Source organism: Cucumis melo, chromosome 7 (genome assembly GCF_025177605.1).
Source record: "Cucumis melo cultivar AY chromosome 7, USDA_Cmelo_AY_1.0, whole genome shotgun sequence".
Taxonomy (NCBI): domain Eukaryota; kingdom Viridiplantae; phylum Streptophyta; class Magnoliopsida; order Cucurbitales; family Cucurbitaceae; genus Cucumis; species Cucumis melo.
In genome coordinates, this window is record NC_066863.1 from 17,172,949 (window position 1) to 17,191,567 (window position 18,619).

At 34.2% G+C, this 18,619-nt stretch overlaps 1 protein-coding gene across 1 annotated transcript; it reads right to left on the minus strand.

Annotated features, from left to right (window-relative positions):
• Positions 1 to 12,980: 12,980 nt before the first annotated feature.
• LOC127150392 (uncharacterized) lies at positions 12,981 to 13,648 on the minus strand. Its single transcript, XM_051088099.1, has 2 exons — positions 13,187 to 13,648; positions 12,981 to 13,001 (listed from the first exon to the last, which is right to left on the minus strand). Exons 1-2 carry the CDS (start codon positions 13,646 to 13,648, stop codon positions 12,981 to 12,983), a joined length of 483 nt encoding a protein of 160 aa, XP_050944056.1.
• Between the last annotated feature and the right edge of the window lie 4,971 nt (positions 13,649 to 18,619).

Below are 18,619 nucleotides of genomic sequence, written 5' to 3' on the forward strand. Positions count from 1 at the left end.
TTTTAGTTGTTATACTTTCTATTCCTGGTTTCGTAGAACGTATGTGGTGATATTTTTATTGTTCGACGGTTGAGGATGTATGTTTTAATATGTTGAGCCACATGTGACCGTGTAGTGACGAGTGTAGATATTACAATAATGCAATTCAAGTTGGTACGGAATTTTATATTTTTTCAAACTCAATTCACGCACGAAAACCTCGTAATTTTGCCTCCAAAATGTTAGTTTATATAGAATATTGATATTTCACTGATATTTATTGATAATAATCAAATATTACAGTCTTATATATAACCATATTAAAAGATACAGAAGGAAAGAATATATAAGAATAATATTTATAAGAATAATATTTTCCAAAAATACTCTAATTATGTCAATACCTTCCCTCAAACTCAAGGTTATCACAAACTTAAGTTTGCTAAAAAAACTTCTTAATCAAATCAGTAGACCTAGGATAGAACCAGAAACCCATGAAGAACAAAAACACAAGAACCTTTCTAGGCTAGAGACAGAACCCATGAAGAACAAAACGAAGAACTTCTGGATAGAGACATAGATCCTCATATAGAGATCTATAACAAAACCTACGAAGAACGGAACAAGAATTTTTGGGTAGGAGCAAAGATCCTAAACTATTGATTACAAAACAAAGCCTTTCTTTTTTTAGAACCAAACAAAAATAGTTAGACCAAAATTGAACTAAACTAGATTAAATGAATTGAACAAAAAATAGGCTGATTGAATTGAACTGACTCAAGTGAACCAAACTAGACGTACTTCAAAAGTTGAATCTACATTTCGTGAAACCCTCCATTAGGAAGAGAGTCACAACACAGACGGACTGATGCGTGAACAGAGACAGGTTTAGACAGATTTGGAGCGAACTGATGCAGATTGAAGGAAAACTTCAAAGAACAGCGGCAGATTGGGGCAAGCTAAACTAGGTTTTTTTCTAACATATTCGGTGAGCCGCGATGACACGAGGCGGATTTGGTCAACAGGTGGCTGAAAATGATGAAGATTAGGGCTACTCGTGGTGGTGGCTGCATTCGGCTAGGGGTAGCGGCCAAAGACAAAAGCGGCGGACGGAGGTAGAGTCGATGGACGATTGACAAACAGAAAGGGAGTATGAGGCGGCCGACAATTGGAAAAGAAACATTTTCAGATGGGATTGGCGGCTGAAGCTTGAGAGGAAGAAGAAAAAGAATTTTCAATTATTTTTTTTAGTGGAAACAAAGAGTGAAAGCAGAAGTTTTACACTTAGGTCTGCCTTCGTCATGACGACTAGTCATTGATGGAGGCAGAGATCGAACAAGGCTAGTGACAGCTAAAATTCAATTAGAAAAAAAAACCAATGAGAAAAAAAACCTAAGCTCTGGTACCATGTTAGTTTGTATAGAATATTGGTATTTCATTGATATTCATTGATAATAATCAAATATTATAGTCCTATATACAACCATATTAAAAGACACAAAAGAAAAGAATATATAAGAATAATATTTCCTAAGAATAATCTTTTCCAAAAGTACTCTAATTATGTAAATACAAAATTTTAACCTTTTTATTTTTGCCATTTTCACACTGCTTTTAATCTTTCAAATCTATTTTAAATACCAATTTTCCAACGACTCTTTACCAAAACTGCTCTTTCATCTCTACTCAAATCTATTTCATCTTCGACTATTTTAAATATCTTAAAATTTTCCAAAAGTATTATTTTGTTTCTTAAATTTATTTATTTTATTTTCTTTTAAAAGCTAATGATATTGTTATTTTAAAACAATTACAATATTAAGGGTAAATAATAAGAATATAGTTAAAGCTCAAAGCATGATTTAAGTTTTATGAGAATTATGAGTACGGTTTAGCAAGCATGTTTAAAGAATAGTGATATATGCGAGAGATTTATTTGAACTTGTTGTTTCTAGTTTGAGTTAAAGTTTAAAAAGCTTGAGATTTGAAAGTATGCTTTATTCATACCGATATCTATAGAATTGTAGTAACCCTACAGGCGAGTTTCCTAGCACAGAGGTTTATTTTGATGAAAGCATTCACTAGACGCTTAGTTTTTCATCACAAAGACTAGGTAGAGATGAGGGCCTTTTTGGATGCCTAGTTATCCATCCTATAGTAGTTATGTCGAGATGAAGGCACTCCCGATGCTTAGTTTTCCATCTCAGAATTATATATAGATTCAGCGTATAGAGAGGAAAAAAAAAGCTTGAGAAATTGTTTTACTGCTTTGATATGTTGATTACTTGCAAATTTATTAAGCATGTTTTGTTTTAAAGCTTTAGCTCACATCTTCAAAATGTTTTCTTACTTTTTCAGGTAGAGATTGTTGTCCCAAAGTCTAACTTATCGTTGTTCATCTACTAGGGAGTTTTACTTTTCACCATAGTATGTTATTGTACATAGAACAATCATGTTGTCATGCCCCCTCCTAGATCTCTTGCTGCTTAGACCCGAAAGGTGTCGTGATGTCAACTGAAACAATCCACCTTTGAAACAATTTCAGCTGACACTTGACATGAAAACATAAAACATTTGCTAGTGGAAGTCTTTAAACTTGATAAAACATAAAACCATAGTGTAACCCATTTGGAAATGACTTTTATAAATACTATGTAAACATAAAAAGTACAGTAAGAATAATTTTCACAAAACATGACAACATTTCTAGTAAATCATTTTCTTTTAGAACTGAAAATCGATTGGCTTGGCAGCAGTAAGTTCAACACACGGAGACTCACAATCTGTACTTGGAAAGAGGGAAAACATTTTGAAAGGGTGAGCTAAATAGCCTAGTGAGTAACAAATTTGTAAAACATACTTTTAAGTAAATAAATCTTAATACCTCTTTATAATAAACTTTTTCCAACTTCAAATGCTCTTTTATCTCTGTATGTTTTATACCTAGGAAACTCGGTCACAATAATAACTTGCTCAACCTACCATGCCTGATTTAATAATCTCTGTCAAGATAGCAGAGCTTTGTTGGTCAAACTATGCTGCTAGATCTCGGTAGTAGCTGGCTAAGTGGTCAGCAAAGCTCCATACCCTAGAATGTGTACATTGACCGTTGAGAACTCGATATATAGAATATTATGGTTTTCTTACTTAAAACTTTTCTCATCAAATTCATGCTTTGTCAAAAAATTTCAAACTCACACTTGGGAAACATTTTCTAAATCAGCATGCTCAAATACTTTTCATAAACATGCTTGTAAATCAAGATATATGGGTCAATATAGCATACTTTAAACAATAACTTGTAAAACATATTTAGAAATCATTTTGTCACTCACAATACTTAAGTTGGTTTTTAGTCAGATGTTTCCTTCTCAATCTCTTTGTCCTAAAAATTCTACATTTAAATCCTAATTAATCCTTTGGTCAAGAAAATATCCAAATTTTTTCTTAAAATTTTCAAAAATAACAAAACAACCTAAAACAACCAAAAAATGGCCTTCTTAAATTTATACATGAATGCCTTCATTTGTTTTAGTGGTTGAGTTAGAAGTTAAATAACATAATCAACAGGTATCATTGAAAGGAGAACCACTACAAGAAATCGTGATTTTCTCGACGTCGAAAAACGTCGGGGGAAGTGAAAAACACGTCGGGAAAGGATCTCTCGATGCAGTTCTCGACGTCGGGACAAACGTTGGGGAAGTGAGTCGGGATAGGCTTTTCCGATGCATACCACGACGTCGGGAAAACCTACCCAGACAGGCTCTACCGTGCAGCTTTGTTAAGGAATCGTTTTGCCAAAATTATACTAAAAGCTCGAGAAAAGGCACTTGAAAAGGTTCGTTAAACTTGAGATTTTTCTTGTTTCTCCAATGTTAGGCCAATGCTATGATGCACAGAAACACACATATTCATTCAATGAAAGTTGTTTCAATAAAAAAAATTTATTTAAGATATATTTGTTTAGAAAGTCATTGACTGACTTAGCTACAGGGTGACAAACGGGATCCTGAAAAAGTGAGAATGGAGAGAGAAGAACTTGAAAGACAGCAAAGAGACGGTTGAAATCTTTACACTGATGACAACACAATCATAGTAGAGAAAGTAGAGCGATCAAAACTATTTCAGGAAGTTACTAATTCCTTTTTCAATACAGAAAAAGCACTATTGCAAGCAGAGGCAAAAGCTGCAGAGGATGCTCGGAGGAAGGCTGAAGCTGAAGTTGCGACCATGGCGACAAACGGCGGTGAGAGATGGCAACGATGATGGAACGAACAGTGGCGAGCTACGGACGACGACGAATGTTTCTCTCTTCTTCGAACCCTTTCCATTTCATTTTTAGTTCTGTGTAAAACAGAAACGAAATAAATATTCGGGGGATCTCTCGACGCATTACTTACGACGTCGAAAAAACCTAGACCTTTCCCGACGCACTACTTACGGTGTTGGGAAAACCTAGGCCTTTTCCAACGAATACTTGTCTTTCCCGACTCACACTTACGACGTCGGGAAAACCTAGGCCTTGGGAATATCCCTTATTTCCCACGTGAGGCTTTTCTCGAAGCATTACTTATGGCGTTGGGAATACCTAGGCCTTTTCCGACGTCGGCCTAACGCGTCGAGAATACCTTTTATTTTCGACGGCCTTTCCCGACGCGTTAGATCGGTGTCAGGAATATCTCTTATTTCCCGACGTCTTATGCCGACGTGTGAATTATGCATTGGAAAAACCTTTTATTCCTGATGTCTTATTTTATGCATCGAGAATAGCTGTTTCTCCCGACGTCTTACTTTATGCATCGAAAGAACCTCTTATTCTCGACGTCTTTTATGTCGACGTCTTTTTTGACATCGGGAAAAGTCCGATTTCTTGTAGTGAACGATATTTGTTGGCTTCACACCATTTGGGCTTAGAGAAGGTAGTAGTCTGGGGGGGGGGGGGAGGGGTGAAAGGTGTAGTGCATGATATTATTGAATTACTATATATGAGTGGTGAAAACTTGTAGAAATACAAGTCATTGTAGCCTCTTTCATAGAATAGCGAGATCAAAATGTAGAAGAAGTATATCAAAATATCTTAATTATGTTGAAAAAGCATAAGTATTTAGAAATACACTTTACATAAGCATGTATGCCTGTTTTACCGCATTTCAGTGTCTTAATGCATGAATAAAAGCAAAAGAAGAGATTAATGAATCGTAGAGGGTATCACGCAAGAGCAATGCGAGAAAAGTCCATTTGGTAAAAACAAATGCTAGGCGAGGAGCTTCATCACTACGCGAGGACGATTTACTAGAAGACAAGAATGGTAGTTGGGGATAATGTAATTTGACAATACTGGCTTTCGACACTGACATGATCAGAAGAATAGAAGTATACCGTTAAAAGTTGCCTATATAAAGGACCCCATCACCATCAAGAAAAGAAAGGTCTGAATGGACCCAAAAGGGGCTCGAATAGGCCAAGAACCTAAACAGTGACGCAAAGGAGCCTTTCCGTCGTCTATAAAAGTCCTCTTCTTATTCTCCGACCAAACTGTGAGTGAGAGCTTAGAGTTTGGAGGAAAGGAAGTCCATTTCCCACTTCTCCTAACTTGTAAACATTTTCCATTCTTTTTTCTTCCCATTTTTGTATTCTTTCTAATATATGTTATTTATATTGTACAATGGTCGAAGATCTACATTCTTTAATATATTACATGTTTATATCTCTTTGGTCCATTCATCTATTTACTGTTCATCTGTCAATGTGTTATTTGTAGTTTAGTCTTGTGATAAATGCTTGATAAGTTGCTTTACTTATAACTCTTATTGCGTTAATTGTTATTTTCATCACCTGGCCAGTGCTTATCGCCAACTACCCGAGAGGGCAAGTAACAAGGATATGGCTAACGCGAGTCAGAAGGAGTGTGGAGACAAAATCCACCTTGGTGAGATAACTTCCATCATATGACCCCGAAAGGAGAACAAGTGTGGGCAACAGGCGTCGAGAGGTTGTTGTCCTTAATCGCAAAGCTCTTACTACTACAAAGTTGTAGTAAATTGAATAAGCTTTCCAACCATACCAAATAGAGATTCTAACTCCACCGGTACACTCTGAAATACAAGAAAAACCAGAGACCTCCTGATTTCGAGTGAAAACCAACTGCCCTGTTTTCTTCATCAAAAAACACCAAATGAATATCCGAATTTGCTCCAACGTTCTTCATAAAGTTTGTTTGAAAATGAGTTAACTTTTAATAAATGTAAATCTCACCTCTTAATTCCTTTTGAAGAGTTCAAACCGAATTAAAAACCAGTGATGTGCAGAATGAACTAAAATTCAGCCATGGATACACTTTGCTTGAGTTCTCCTCCTCTTCTTCAACCTTAAAATTCTAGTAAAATTCCTCTTCTTCTTCCAAACTCTCTCTTAGAAGTTCTCTGCAAATTGAAGAAGGAAAAAAAATGGAAGTTGGATGTTTTCAAAATTCTTGGCGGTGAAGGGAAGAGAAGAAGAAGAAGAAAAGAAAAAATGAAATTTTCTTCTTTTTATCCTTTCTTTTCTTTAAAACATTCATGTGATGAACTCGCCAATCTAGTATATAAACTATTATACATGCAACAAAACACAGCGGATCCTAGTCTAGTCAAACACAGCTAGTCAAACACATACATGAAGTGTACCTCAAAATTTACCGATTTCACGAGTAAACCTGAAGACACCTTAATCAAAATATAACCAACAAAATTTACACAACTACAGCTCCTAAAGCTTATACAAACTGTGGAGTATCTATAACATACAAGGGTGTATATACATCACAACACAACAGATTCTATGCCCAACTTAAAACACGTACTGGCAATCGATAATGAAGCTTCAGCAGACTAAGGCAGTCTATCAGGCACCGGGAACTCGATCTCTACTTGGAAAATGGGTAAAACATTTTGGAAAGGGTGAGCTATGAAGCTCATTGAGTGACTCAGTTTAAAACTATGAATTTAAGGATAAGAGCACGTAAAAACTTTACACATATAGATCTATTTATACAAGTCGTAAATGTAAACGTGTAGTAGTAAGAATAGCTTCCTTAAATACTCAGCATGTTCATCATTGAAATCTAGCAAGGCATATCAAGTATATCGAAGCATTTTAACTAACATGACAAATCTACGTTGTGTAGGGTAAACCCAGTACAACAACGTTTACAAGCACTACGATGTAGTGGGACCCGCCCAGCACTCCCATCTTCTTTGTCGTAGTGGGGCCCGCCCAGCACTCACGAGAGCATCGTTGTTATGGAGTACACTCAACGTCAACAATGGAATCTAACTAGTGTGCACACGGTAATCTCTAGCCTCAGGCTCAAGATCTCAGTCATGTAGTTAATGAAAATTTCATAATGAAGGAATGGAATTCCTAAAGCGAAAGCTTATGAACGCCCGTGCGAGTGAAATTCAATTTATGAAACCAATAAATTCAAAGAAAAATAATAAACATGCTTTTCATGGAAAAGGTGAAAATAAACTGACCTTTGTAGAACCAATTCTTCTTCCAAGCTTCGTGGCACCACAAAATCTTCCTCGTTATTCTCCAAGTAAAGAATCACAGAGAGTTGTGGGCTTCTGTAATTTTGGTGAGGGAAGAAGCTTTTGAGAGAATTTTGTTTTGTTGGGATACAGAGAGAGTTCGTAAGATTGTGTTGTGTTGTTCTAAAAAAAAAACTTTTTTTTTTTTTAAACAAATCTCAACAATGGAGGGGGAAGTTATCAAATAACTTCCCCATCCTTCCCACGTAGGGAGTTATCCTATTCTATTTAAATATATTAATATATATATATATATATGTGTATATATATATATGTCTATATATATATATGTATATATATATATATGTATATATATATATATGTATATATATATATATCTGTATATATATATATCTGTATATATATATATCTGTATATATATATATCTGTATATATATATATCTGTATATATATATATATGTATATATATATATCTGTATATATATATATATGTATATATATATATATGTATATATATATATATATGTATGTATTAATTAAATTAAATAAAATCAATATAAATTTAATTAATATATATTATATCTCATATAATATAAATTTAATATAAATTTAATTACAAATATATTATATCTCATATAATATAAACTTTATATTATATCATATATAATATAACCAATGATTTAGATCTCTCATATAATCTATAGTTCTAATATGAATCGAATTCAATTTTAACCTATAGTTTATTTATGAATCTCATTCATATTATTATTATTATTTGAATCATATTCAAATATTAACTTCTCTCATAAAAAACTTTACATTATAATGTATCAAATACATTATATTAATTGTATCATATACAATTTATTCCCTTTAATCAATTTGAACAATTCAAATTAAACCAAAATAAATTTGATTCTCATTTATCCTTATTGAGCTAACAAGGGGACCTTATGGACCTACAGATTGAAGCTCTAATGAAATGAGATTAATTAATTAAACTCTTTAATTAAATTTAATCTCTATTCATTAACTATTAGTCATTCCACTAAAGACTAATAGTTGCACTCTTCTAACTGTAGATATATTTTTGTGTCCATTAGATATAACCAATCAACAGTGCAATGACCCTTCACAAATTGCTCGTAAGTACAGCTAGGCCAAAAATTACCGTTTTGCCCCTGTAGTTACATCTAACTCCTTAAGTACCATTGATTCCTCTAATGAACAATAATTATAGTCCTACTATAACTGAACTCCTCTCAGGCCAAGAGAGGGTGTGGCGCCACATTGTTCAAGCCCTGAAATCAACCCTTAAGAGAGCAAATTCTCTACTTACTCTATCTATAGAGAAGGAGTGAATTCCTTCTTGTGTAGCTGCGTTCCCAGCTCCCCAATCAGACGAATCCCCAAAATGGTAGGCATATTGAGTCGGCTACATAGGCCACTCTCACCCATACAAATCAAAGGATCGCCTATATAGGCAGGAGTTCACAACTCACTCAAGATTCAGGTCAAGTCACCTATAGTCATCCTAGTGAAATGTAGTCTCAACTAGTAACGGTGTTAATAAGAGAGACTATTCATTTCATGGTCCGGTCTTATACAAACTCTTTGTATAGAATACCTCCGCTCTAATGTCTCGACATAAATGATTAGGATCAAATCATTTGTAGCACTTTAGAACAATTGTAACAACTACAAAGCAGACCGTATTCGTAGTGTCACCAGGATAAGGTATCCAGCCTTATCCATTTACTACAGACCATTTAGGTTATCACTTAAACATGATCCACTTGTTTGTCTCCACATACATGTTTAGGTTACAGAAGATAACCTTGGATGTTAGTTTATTGGTTTTATGAGTTAATGCAACTAAATATCAAATAAAATAAAACACTTTATTTTATTAGATAAATAAAAAGTTTGTATTATATATACAATTACAAACTACAAGACCACGAGATTTAGGGCATCAACCCCAACAATCTCCCACTTGTCCTAAAGCTAGTGGGGTGTACAAAATAAAAAATAAAATACTATAACAGTACACAAAACAAGAAACTAGGGCATACAATATGCACCCAGTAAATCTCCCACTTGCCCTAGGTTAAATGTGGCATGTCACGTAGACCCAGACTCTCTAAGTGACCCTCAAACACCTTAGCCGTGAGGGGCTTTGTAAACGGATCAGCAACATTGTGTGTCGAAGCTATCTGTGTGACGATCACGTCCCCTCGATGCACTATCTCTCGAATCAAGTGATACTTGCGCTCAATATGCTTTCCACGCTTGTGGCTTCTGGGCTCCCTAGAATTAGCCACAGCCCCACTATTATCACAGTAAAGAGTAATTGGCTTTGACATGTTTGGAACTACTTCCAAGTCAATCAAGAAATTTCTAAGCCAAACAGCCTCTTTGGCAGCTTCACAAGCTGCAACGTACTCTGCCTCCATAGTGGAGTCAGCAATACATCCTTGCTTGATACTTCTCCAAACTACAGCTCCTTCGTTAAGAGTGAACACTGAACCTGAAGTAGATTTCCTAGAATCTCTATCAGTCTGAAAGTCAGAGTCTGTGTATCCTGTAAGAATCAAATCCTTAGAACCATACACAAGCGTGTAGTCCCTCGTTCTCCTAAGATACTTGAGGATAGTTTTAACGGCAGTCCAATGAGCTAATCCTGGATTAGATTGATATCTACTGACTATCCCCACCGCATAACAGATGTCAGGTCTAGTACATAACATCGCATACATCAAGCTGCCAACAGCTGATGCATAAGGGATATGTCTCATTTCCTCAACGTCTTGAGGTGTCTTAGGACACTGTTCCTTAGACAAAGTAACTCCATGCCTGAAAGGTAGTAAGCCTCTCTTGGAGTTTTGCATTGAATATTTAACAACTATTTTGTCAATATACGATGCTTGAGACAAAGCTAGCATTTTGTTCTTACGATCTCTAAAGATCTGAATACCCAGAACAAATTGTGCCTCTCCCAAATCTTTCATTTGAAATTGGGTTGCTAGCCATTGTTTGATGTCAGTTAGTAAACCTATATCATTCCCAATGAGTAGGATATCATCTACGTACAAAACTAAGAAAGCTACTGATTTGTTGATGATTCTTTTGTAGACACAAGGTTCATCAACGATTTGATCAAATCCATAAGATTTTATTGCGGTATCAAATCTTATGTTCCAAGATCGAGAAGCTTGTTTTAATCCATAAATAGAACGATTAAGCTTGCAAATCTTTTGCTCTTGACCTGGAATTATGAATCCTTCTGGTTGTTGCATATAGATGGTCTCCTTAAGATTGCCATTCAAAAAGGCAGTCTTTACATCCATTTGCCAAATCTCATAGTCAAAATATGCAGCAATGGACAAAAGTATTCGAATAGACTTTAACATGGCAACAGGTGAGAAAGTCTCCTCATAGTCAACTCCCTCAACTTGGGTATAACCCTTTGCCACTAGTCTAGCTTTAAAAGTTTGTACCTTACCATCTGCACCTCTTTTTCTCTTGTAGATCCATTTACAACCTATAGGTTTTACCCCATCAGGTTGATCTACAAGATCCCAGACCGAATTGAAGTACATAGACTCCAATTCAAGATTCATAGCTTTGATCCATTCATCTTTATCCACATCCTCCATTGCCTTCTTAAAAGTCAATGGATCCTCAATGTCGCCATCAGATATGACAGTTAAGGTTTCAGTTAAACTCATATAACGAATAGGTAAGTTTGTAACCCTCCCACTTTGTCGAGGTTCCCTCAACGATTGAGGTTGATGTGTCCTAGTAGATGAACCGACATGAACAACTCTTGTTAATGCACTAGGCTCTTCAACAACTCTTGTTGAAGGTTTAGTAGTTTCTTTGGAAAGTTCATTTAATACTATCTTACTACGCGGTTTGTGCTCCCTTATGTGGTCCTCTTCTAAAAATGTAGCATTTGTCGATACAAACACTTTATTATCTTTAGGATCATAGAAGTAACCACCTCTAATTCCTTTGGGGTAGCCTACAAATAAACATAATTTTGAACGAGGTTCCAATTTCTTAGGGTTATTCTCAAGCACGTGTGCTGGACAACCCCAAATTCTGAAATGACGTAAACTACCTTTATGACCATTCCATAATTTTAAAGGTGTTTCAGAAACACTTTTAGATGGAACACAATTCAAAATATAGACTGCAGTTTGCACTGCATAACCCCAAAACGAATTAGGTAAGTGAGCGTAACTCATCATAGACCGAACCATGTCCAACAAGGTTCGATTTCTCCTTTCTGATACACCATTCTGTTGAGGTGTACCAGGTGCTGAGAGTTGAGATACAATTCCACATTCCATCAAATAGTTTTGGAATTTCAAATCCATATACTCTCCACCTCGATCCGATCGAAATGTCTTAATAGTTTTACTTAATGCGTTTTCAACTTCAGCCTTGTATTCCTTGAACTTTTCAAGGGCTTCAGACTTATGTTGCATTAAATAAACATACCCATATCTTGAATAATCATCAGTAAAAGTGATGAAATATTCAAATCCTCCTCTTGCTTTAACATTCATAGGACCACATAGATCTGAATGTACAAGTTCTAGAGGTTCTTTGGCCCTATGACCTTTTCCAGTAAAAGGTCTTTTGGTCATCTTACCTTCAAGGCATGACTCACATACAGGTAAAGAATTTTCTTCTAACTCACTTAGAAGTCCATTCTTTACTAATCTCTCAATCCTATTGAGATTTATATGCCCTAATCTTTGGTGCCAAAGATGAGCATTTTCTTTTGGAGAAATTTTAAGTCTTTTATTTTGAGTTATTGCAGTTTTGAACATTTCAGTATTAAGAAGAGCTTTAGATGTTAATGATCTTAACACATAAAGATTATTTTCTAACTTTGCAGAACAAATCTCAACACCATTTTTGTAAATAAACACTTTATTTACATTAAAAGTTAACGAGTAAGATTGTTCTAGTAAGCACTTTACAGAAATCAAATTCCTTTTTAAATCAGGAACAACATATACATTTTCTAATAAAAGAAAAGATTTCTGTAAACAAAGTCGAAGCCCTCCCACTGCAATTGCTGAGACGACATGCCCAGTTCCAACTCGCATCGTCATCTCTCCAGTCTCCAACTGCCGCCAGGAACTAATTCCCTGAAATGAAGAACAAACATGATTAGTGGCACCTGAATCTATTATCCAGGCTGAATCATCATTTTCCACTAAACAAGTCTCTAGCACTAGTAAATCATATTTACCTTGTTTAGCCTTCTTCTTTTCTGCCAAGTACTTGGGACAGTTTCTCTTCCAATGTCCCTCTTGGTTGCAATGGAAACATATTCCCTTTGCAGCTTTGGCTTTCTTGGTCGTTTTAGCAGCAGCGAGGTTAGCTTTATTTCCTTGGCCACCCTTCTTCTTCTTCCACTTCTTATTGCCAGATGAAGAAGGCATAGACTTAGTTCCAGAGGTCGAACCCCTATGGAACTTTCTTGTGGAAGTAGCAACATTTGCCTCTCCCTTCTGTCCCTTGATTTTCATCAGAGACTCAAAAGTCTGTAGCTCGTTGAGAAGGGTGGTAAGGGTATAAGCAATCTTATTCATAACAGCATTGCTTCTAAATTGCAGGAAACTCTCTGGCAGAGATTCCAAAATAAAGCTAACCTGACTGGCTTCATCGATGACAGCCTCATTCATTTCTGCCACGTTGAAATGAACCATTATATTGAGAACATGTTCTCGCACTGAGGCTCCCTCATTCATACGAGCATTATAAATGTATTTCAGAGCATCATGCTTGATCTGATAAGAGGCCTGACCAAACATCTCCTGTAAGGAGTCCATAATCTCACGAGCAGTGAGCATTGATTCATGTTTCTTGGCCAATACTTCAGATAAGCTTGCCAAGATGTATGCTCGGGCTTTTTCATTTGCCTTGGCCCAACGCTCATATGGTTCTCGAACAGTTTGAGTTGCATTAGCAGCTGGGACTTGAGGACACTCCTCAACTAGGACAAATCTAAGGTCATCGATGATTAGCACAGTGTTGATAGTATTTTTCCAAGATGCATAATTATTGCCATTAAGTTTATCAGCAGCCAGCATATTCAAAGTAGCACTCGTCATTATCAAATTACTGAAAACATACAATTTATTTATATTAGTTATACTAGCATTTTCCATATAAAACCAATCAATTTAGCAAAATTTTAATGTATCCTAAGTGATATCTATTTTGCAATGATGCTTCAGTGAGGTAGGATAAAAATCTCCGTAGGGTGATTAATTATCCCTTCACTAAATTGAGACAATCTCAACTAAATATTACACTAGAATAACTCTTATTCCTATAATAGTTAGTCATCATTGTTTAGTCAAAAAATGATTAACTTACTTAAAAATTTCTTGTAAGTGTAACCTTTCATTTTAGATTCTAGAGTTCCGCCCCAATAAGTAATCCGTAGGGAAAAAACCGATTGGAGCAAAAACTAAAGAAATCTTATCCATTTCTGGAGTTTGAGTAAAATCTAATGCAAACACCTTCCGTAGGGGAACACAAGCAAAGGTGCCTCAAGGCCAAGCATGAGAATTTACTAAAAACTAATGAAAGAGACCGCGGGATGTGTTGACACACATCCCTCTCCCACTTACTATAAACACTATCTCCATTCACCTTGTTATTGACTTACACAAACACCATCCGTAGGGGGACACAAGCAAAGGTGCCTCGAGGCCGAGCATAAGTCTCACGGTGTGAATGTTTAAGGAGAAACATGAAAAGAAAAATGAAGTATCATATACCTCATTTCCTCCCACTTAGTGTTTTACTTAAAAAAAAAACAACTTAGAAAATACGGCTAATTATTTATCTAAGTCCATTGTTAAATTGGCCCAATATAACTCTTATATTGGATAGTTTAACAATATATGATTATTGTTCATCAAACACTTTGATAAATATAATCATGTATTGCATGCTTATAAAATGTTTGACTAATTCACCTTCCAGGTCAGTTCTCAGGTAGGGGTGTTCCGTTACCGTCAGCTTAAGTACCCCAGCCTAGACAGAACCTTCCTTAGACAAAGGTCCCTTATAGACAAATATCTTATAAATTTAATCTTTTATTGATATCATTTTAATCCTAATAAAACGAGAAGAGATTAACCCTATTTCTAATCTCATTAGAAATATTATTCATTAAGGTCTAGGTGAATTAATTTTAAACTATTTAAAACTAATTGTGACCTTATGTTAGCATGCAACTCTTTATTATAGATTTTAATTCTAAATTCATAAACTTATAACACTTATAAGGAAAGAAAATAATTAAAATCTATAAACATGCAATTCTAATGTCATTTAATATATATATTCTCTAAGTAATGACATGCTCAATGCATTTTCATTTTCATCACACAATACAACAATTATATTAATGCAATGAAAATAAAAACATCCATCAATCAAACTATATAATACAACATGTTAAATTATAGGATGATGCATGGATATATTAATTATACATGCTATCATATAATATAACAATTATATTAAATATGATGCATGAGCATGCTTAGAAAATCATGCAACTAAAATACAACACTTATATTTAAGTATGATGCATGATAATTATAATCCTAAGGTGGGATTTTAAACTATATGACATACATTATGTATATAATTAGTTTAATAAAACATCACATGCAATAAAAGATTAAAAGCAAAATAGGCTGAATTTGGCACTCCTAAAAAAATAATCAAATTAATATAATCAAATTATATTAATTTAATTAATTAAAACAAAAAAAAAACGAAAAACTGCACGATCTAGAACTCGAAGCCACGAGACCTCCTACAACAGAAATGGACAACCAGCCACTGCACCAGGAAGCAATCGACGATGTTTGGAAGACGCGCGTAAAAGATATATTTGTTTTGTTTTTTTTAATAACAAAATCTGCTGCAACTCTGTACAGATTTGAATCTGTACGAACTGGAAAAAAAATCCTCCGTAGTGCCTCCGAAAATCGTTCATCAACCCAGCAACACTTGCCTCGAACGACATGGACTTACAGACTCGATTACAGAATTAAAATGGCCAAAACAACAACCCCTTACATCAATCAAATTAATGAAAAAAAAAAAACAGTAATCTAAGGTGCCAAAATCGAAAACATCTATTTTGCAAACCCACATACAACAATGCAGAGAAAAAATACCCACCTTTTCTTTGAATTTTGTTTCAAAAAAAATTGAAAAAACAATTGCACGATTTGGCTCTGATACCAATTGAAGGAATGGAATTCCTAAAGCGAAAGCTTATGAACGCCCGTGCGAGTGAAATTCAATTTATGAAACCAATAAATTCAAAGAAAAATAATAAACATGCTTTTCATGGAAAAGGTGAAAATAAACTGACCTTTGTAGAACCAATTCTTCTTCCAAGCTTCGTGGCACCACAAAATCTTCCTCGTTATTCTCCAAGTAAAGAATCACAGAGAGTTGTGGGCTTCTGTAATTTTGGTGAGGGAAGAAGCTTTTGAGAGAATTTTGTTTTGTTGGGATACAGAGAGAGTTCGTAAGATTGTGTTGTGTTGTTCTAAAAAAAACTTTTTTTTTTTAAAACAAATCTCAACAATGGAGGGGGAAGTTATCAAATAACTTCCCCATCCTTCCCACGAGGGAGTTATTCTATTCTATTTAAATATATATATATATATATATATATATATATATATATATATATATATATGTATTAATTAAATTAAATAAAATCAATATAAATTTAATTAATATATATTATATCTCATATAATATAAATTTAATATAAATTTAATTACAAATATATTATATCTCATATAATATAAACTTTATATTATATCATATATAATATAACTTTATATTATATCATATATTATATCATATATAATATAACCAATGATTTAGATCTCTCATATAATCTATAGTTCTAATATGAATCGAATTCAATTTTAACCTATAGTTTATTTATGAACCTCATTCATATTATTATTATTATTTGAATCATATTCAAATATTAACTTCTCTCATAAAAAACTTTACATTATAATGTATCAAATACATTATATTAATTGTATCATATACAATTTATTCCCTTTAATCAATTTGAACAATTCAAATTAAACCAAAATAAATTTGATTCTCATTTATCCTTATTGAGCTAACAAGGGGACCTTATGGACCTACAGATTGAAGCTCTAATGAAATGAGATTAATTAATTAAACTCTTTAATTAAATTTAATCTCTATTCATTAACTATTAGTCATTCCACTAAAGACTAATAGTTGCACTCTTCTAACTGTAGATATATTTTTGTGTCCATTAGATATAACCAATCAACAGTGTAATGACCCTTCACAAATTGCTCGTAAGTACAGCTAGGCCAAAAATTACCGTTTTGCCCCTGTAGTTACATCTAACTCCTTAAGTACCATTGATTCCTCTAATGAACAATAATTATAGTCCTACTATAACTGAACTCCTCTCAGGCCAAGAGAGGGTGTGGCGCCACATTGTTCAAGCCCTGAAATCAACCCTTAAGAGAGCAAATTCTCTACTTACTCTATCTATAGAGAAGGAGTGAATTCCTTCTTGTGTAGCTGCGTTCCCAGCTCCCCAATCAGACGAATCCCCAAAATGGTAGGCATATTGAGTCGGCTACATAGGCCACTCTCACCCATACAAATCAAAGGATCGCCTACATAGGCAGGAGTTCACAACTCACTCAAGATTCAGGTCAAGTCACCTATAGTCATCCTGGTGAAATGTAGTCTCAACTAGTAACGGTGTTAATAAGAGAGACTATTCATTTCGTGGTCCGGTCTTATACAAACTCTTTGTATAGAATACCTCCGCTCTAATGTCTCGACATAAATGATTAGGATCAAATCATTTGTAGCACTTTAGAACAATTGTAACAACTACAAAGCAGACCGTATTCGTAGTGTCACCAGGATAAGGTATCCAGCCTTATCCATTTACTACAGACCATTTAGGTTATCACTTAAACATGATCCACTTGTATGTCTCCACATACATGTTTAGGTTATAGAAGATAACCTTGGATGTTAGTTTATTGGTTTTATGAGTTAATGCAACTAAATATCAAATAAAATAAAACACTTTATTTTATTAGATAAATAAAAAGTTTGTATTATATATACAATTACAAACTACAAAACCACGAGATTTAGGGCATCAACCCCAACACATAAATCATCTAAAAATATTAAAACACGTCTGCTTATAACTTTTACACAAAGCTCGAACTTTACTCAGCTCTTTCGTGGAAAATTGTAGTTCTTAAAACAAAACTTCATACTAATTCATGCTTTGCTTAAAATATTGTGGTTTAAATACTTCCAAACATTTAATATCTATGTGCTAGCATAAATTTCTTTAAGAAATCTAGTCTCCAAATGTATACTTGAAAATAGTCATGAAATTCAAATACCTTTCATGGCTTCGTAAATAAACATTTGACACTAGCTATTTTTACATACTTGACGTTTTTGTTAAAAAGACGTCAAGTATTGACCATTTTAAAGAAAAAACATCAAGTATAGTCTAAAAAAAGCGGAATTTTCTTGGAGGTTTTCGAATTATTTTACATTAATGGATAAAGGTTAGGAAAAATTAGTCTAATAATGTTAGGTCTAAAATTGCCCTAACAATATCTGATGTATACAGAGATTGAAATCTATTTCTTATTATTTTATTAATTGGATTTGTGCTATGTATTATGTTGATCCAATAAGTACGACTGACTACCAAGTAACAGATGGAAATCAACAGTTTATTGTGAAGTTAAATGTGGGATGTTGTAGTTGCGGAGTATGAGATGTTGAAGAAATTCCTCGTGCACATGCTATTGCTATTCTACGAATGCATAATTTAGATACTTATTCTTATGTATCTAAGTTTTATTATAGAGAAACACTATCAACAACATATAGTAGTTGTATTCAACCTGTTAGATCTCATTTTGATTGAAGAGTTGTAGATTTTGCATTAAAATATTACCTCCATTCTTTAAACGATAGGCTGGAAGTTCAAG